The following is a 1,276-nucleotide window of genomic DNA, read 5'->3' on the forward strand; positions in this document are numbered from 1 at the left end:
TACACACAAAAAAAACTTTCTAAAGGTACAGAAGTAGCCATGAGTAAAAGTCCCATTACACTTTATTAAGCTCACTTGCTTTGTCTTGGAGCATCAGTGAAAAGAAAGGCTAGACTCCCCCCCCACACACACACACACACAGGCTAATTACACAGTTTTAGAGAAGTTTTTGGATGATGTTAACACATACACACAAAAAAAACTTTCTAAAGGTACAGAAGTAGCCATGAGTAAAAGTCCCATTACACTTTATTAAGCTCACTTGCTTTGTCTTGGAGCATCTGAGAACCATACCACCAGATCCAACACATTGATTTCTCACGTTTTGGCCTTAAGATCACGGGAAGCCGCATCAAAACTAAAGATCATACATCAAAAGTAAAACTTCCAAGAACATAAATTATTTGTCTCTGTTGTGACAATGGATACCCCAGTTTCCTACAAGCCTACCCTTAGCTGTGGTTTCTCAGCACAACATTCCCAAAAGAAGAAGGGAGGGCGGGAATCTGGGCTTGAGCTGCCAAGGAGAACAAGGCCGTCTAAGGAGGCCAAGAAGTGTCTCTTCTCACTGCCCCTGAAGGCATCCAAACCGGGAGAAACTCAAGCGCGGGGTAGGAAGCAAGACTGAGGGGCCTCAGACCGAGCTTTTGGAAAATAGAAAAGTCTCGCTCTCTGCCCCTCAGCCTAACTTCCTTTAATTTCCTCACAAGTTTCTCCCTCAAACTTCGGGCTTCCAGCCTGGAAAATGGGAGGATGGGGGTGGGGATGGGGAGTATGTTCCTCAGGATTTCTCGCTTTTCCCCGTTTCTATCCCTGACGACACAGCCCGTTCACTTCCAGCGCATTTTTACTCCTCGTCCAAAGACACAGTCGGCTGATTTCTCACTCCCCAGCCTGACCCTAACTCCCGAATCACTCACTGCCTGCCCGGAATCGCCATCTTGCTCCCGTCTCCGCTGAGCGTGGCCGACGCTGTCGTGACGCCGACGTCGTTACGTAAACTCTCGCGCGGCTTTGGGCGACCTAGACTCCGCCTAGCGGCTAGTGGCTTCTTTGAGTGACAGCCTCACAGCTGCAATTTGGAAACCGGCTGGCGTTCTGGACATAAGAGAGAAATCAGAATTCCAGGCTAGTAGTTCCCAAAGTGTGGTCCTAGTACCAGCACCAATGACATCACTTGGGAATTTGATAAAACTGCAGCTTCTCAGGCCCTGGCCCTGTCCTGCTGTGTGAAACTGGGATGAGGCTCAACCCAATTTTGGTGATACTCAAGCTA

The 1,276-nt window shown here is 48.4% G+C and overlaps 1 protein-coding gene across 2 annotated transcripts in view; it reads right to left on the bottom strand.

Moving 5' to 3' along the window:
* Positions 1-972, bottom strand: part of NSRP1 (nuclear speckle splicing regulatory protein 1) — a 31,658-nt gene extending 30,686 nt beyond the window's left edge. Inside the window, exon 1 of one of the 2 annotated variants that reach the window (XM_004684822.2) lies at positions 921-972. In XM_004684822.2, coding sequence (XP_004684879.1) covers positions 921-940 — 20 coding nt within the window. In that variant the 5' untranslated portion in view covers positions 941-972. Of the gene's footprint in view, positions 1-262; positions 315-920 lie in introns of those variants that run through there. The other variant, XM_012726618.1, reaches the window with a different exon arrangement.
* Positions 973-1,276: the final 304 nt, after the last annotated feature.

Source organism: Condylura cristata, unplaced genomic scaffold (assembly GCF_000260355.1).
Source record: "Condylura cristata isolate star-nosed mole 26May11 unplaced genomic scaffold, ConCri1.0 scaffold00017, whole genome shotgun sequence".
Classification (NCBI taxonomy): Eukaryota; Metazoa; Chordata; class Mammalia; order Eulipotyphla; family Talpidae; genus Condylura; species Condylura cristata.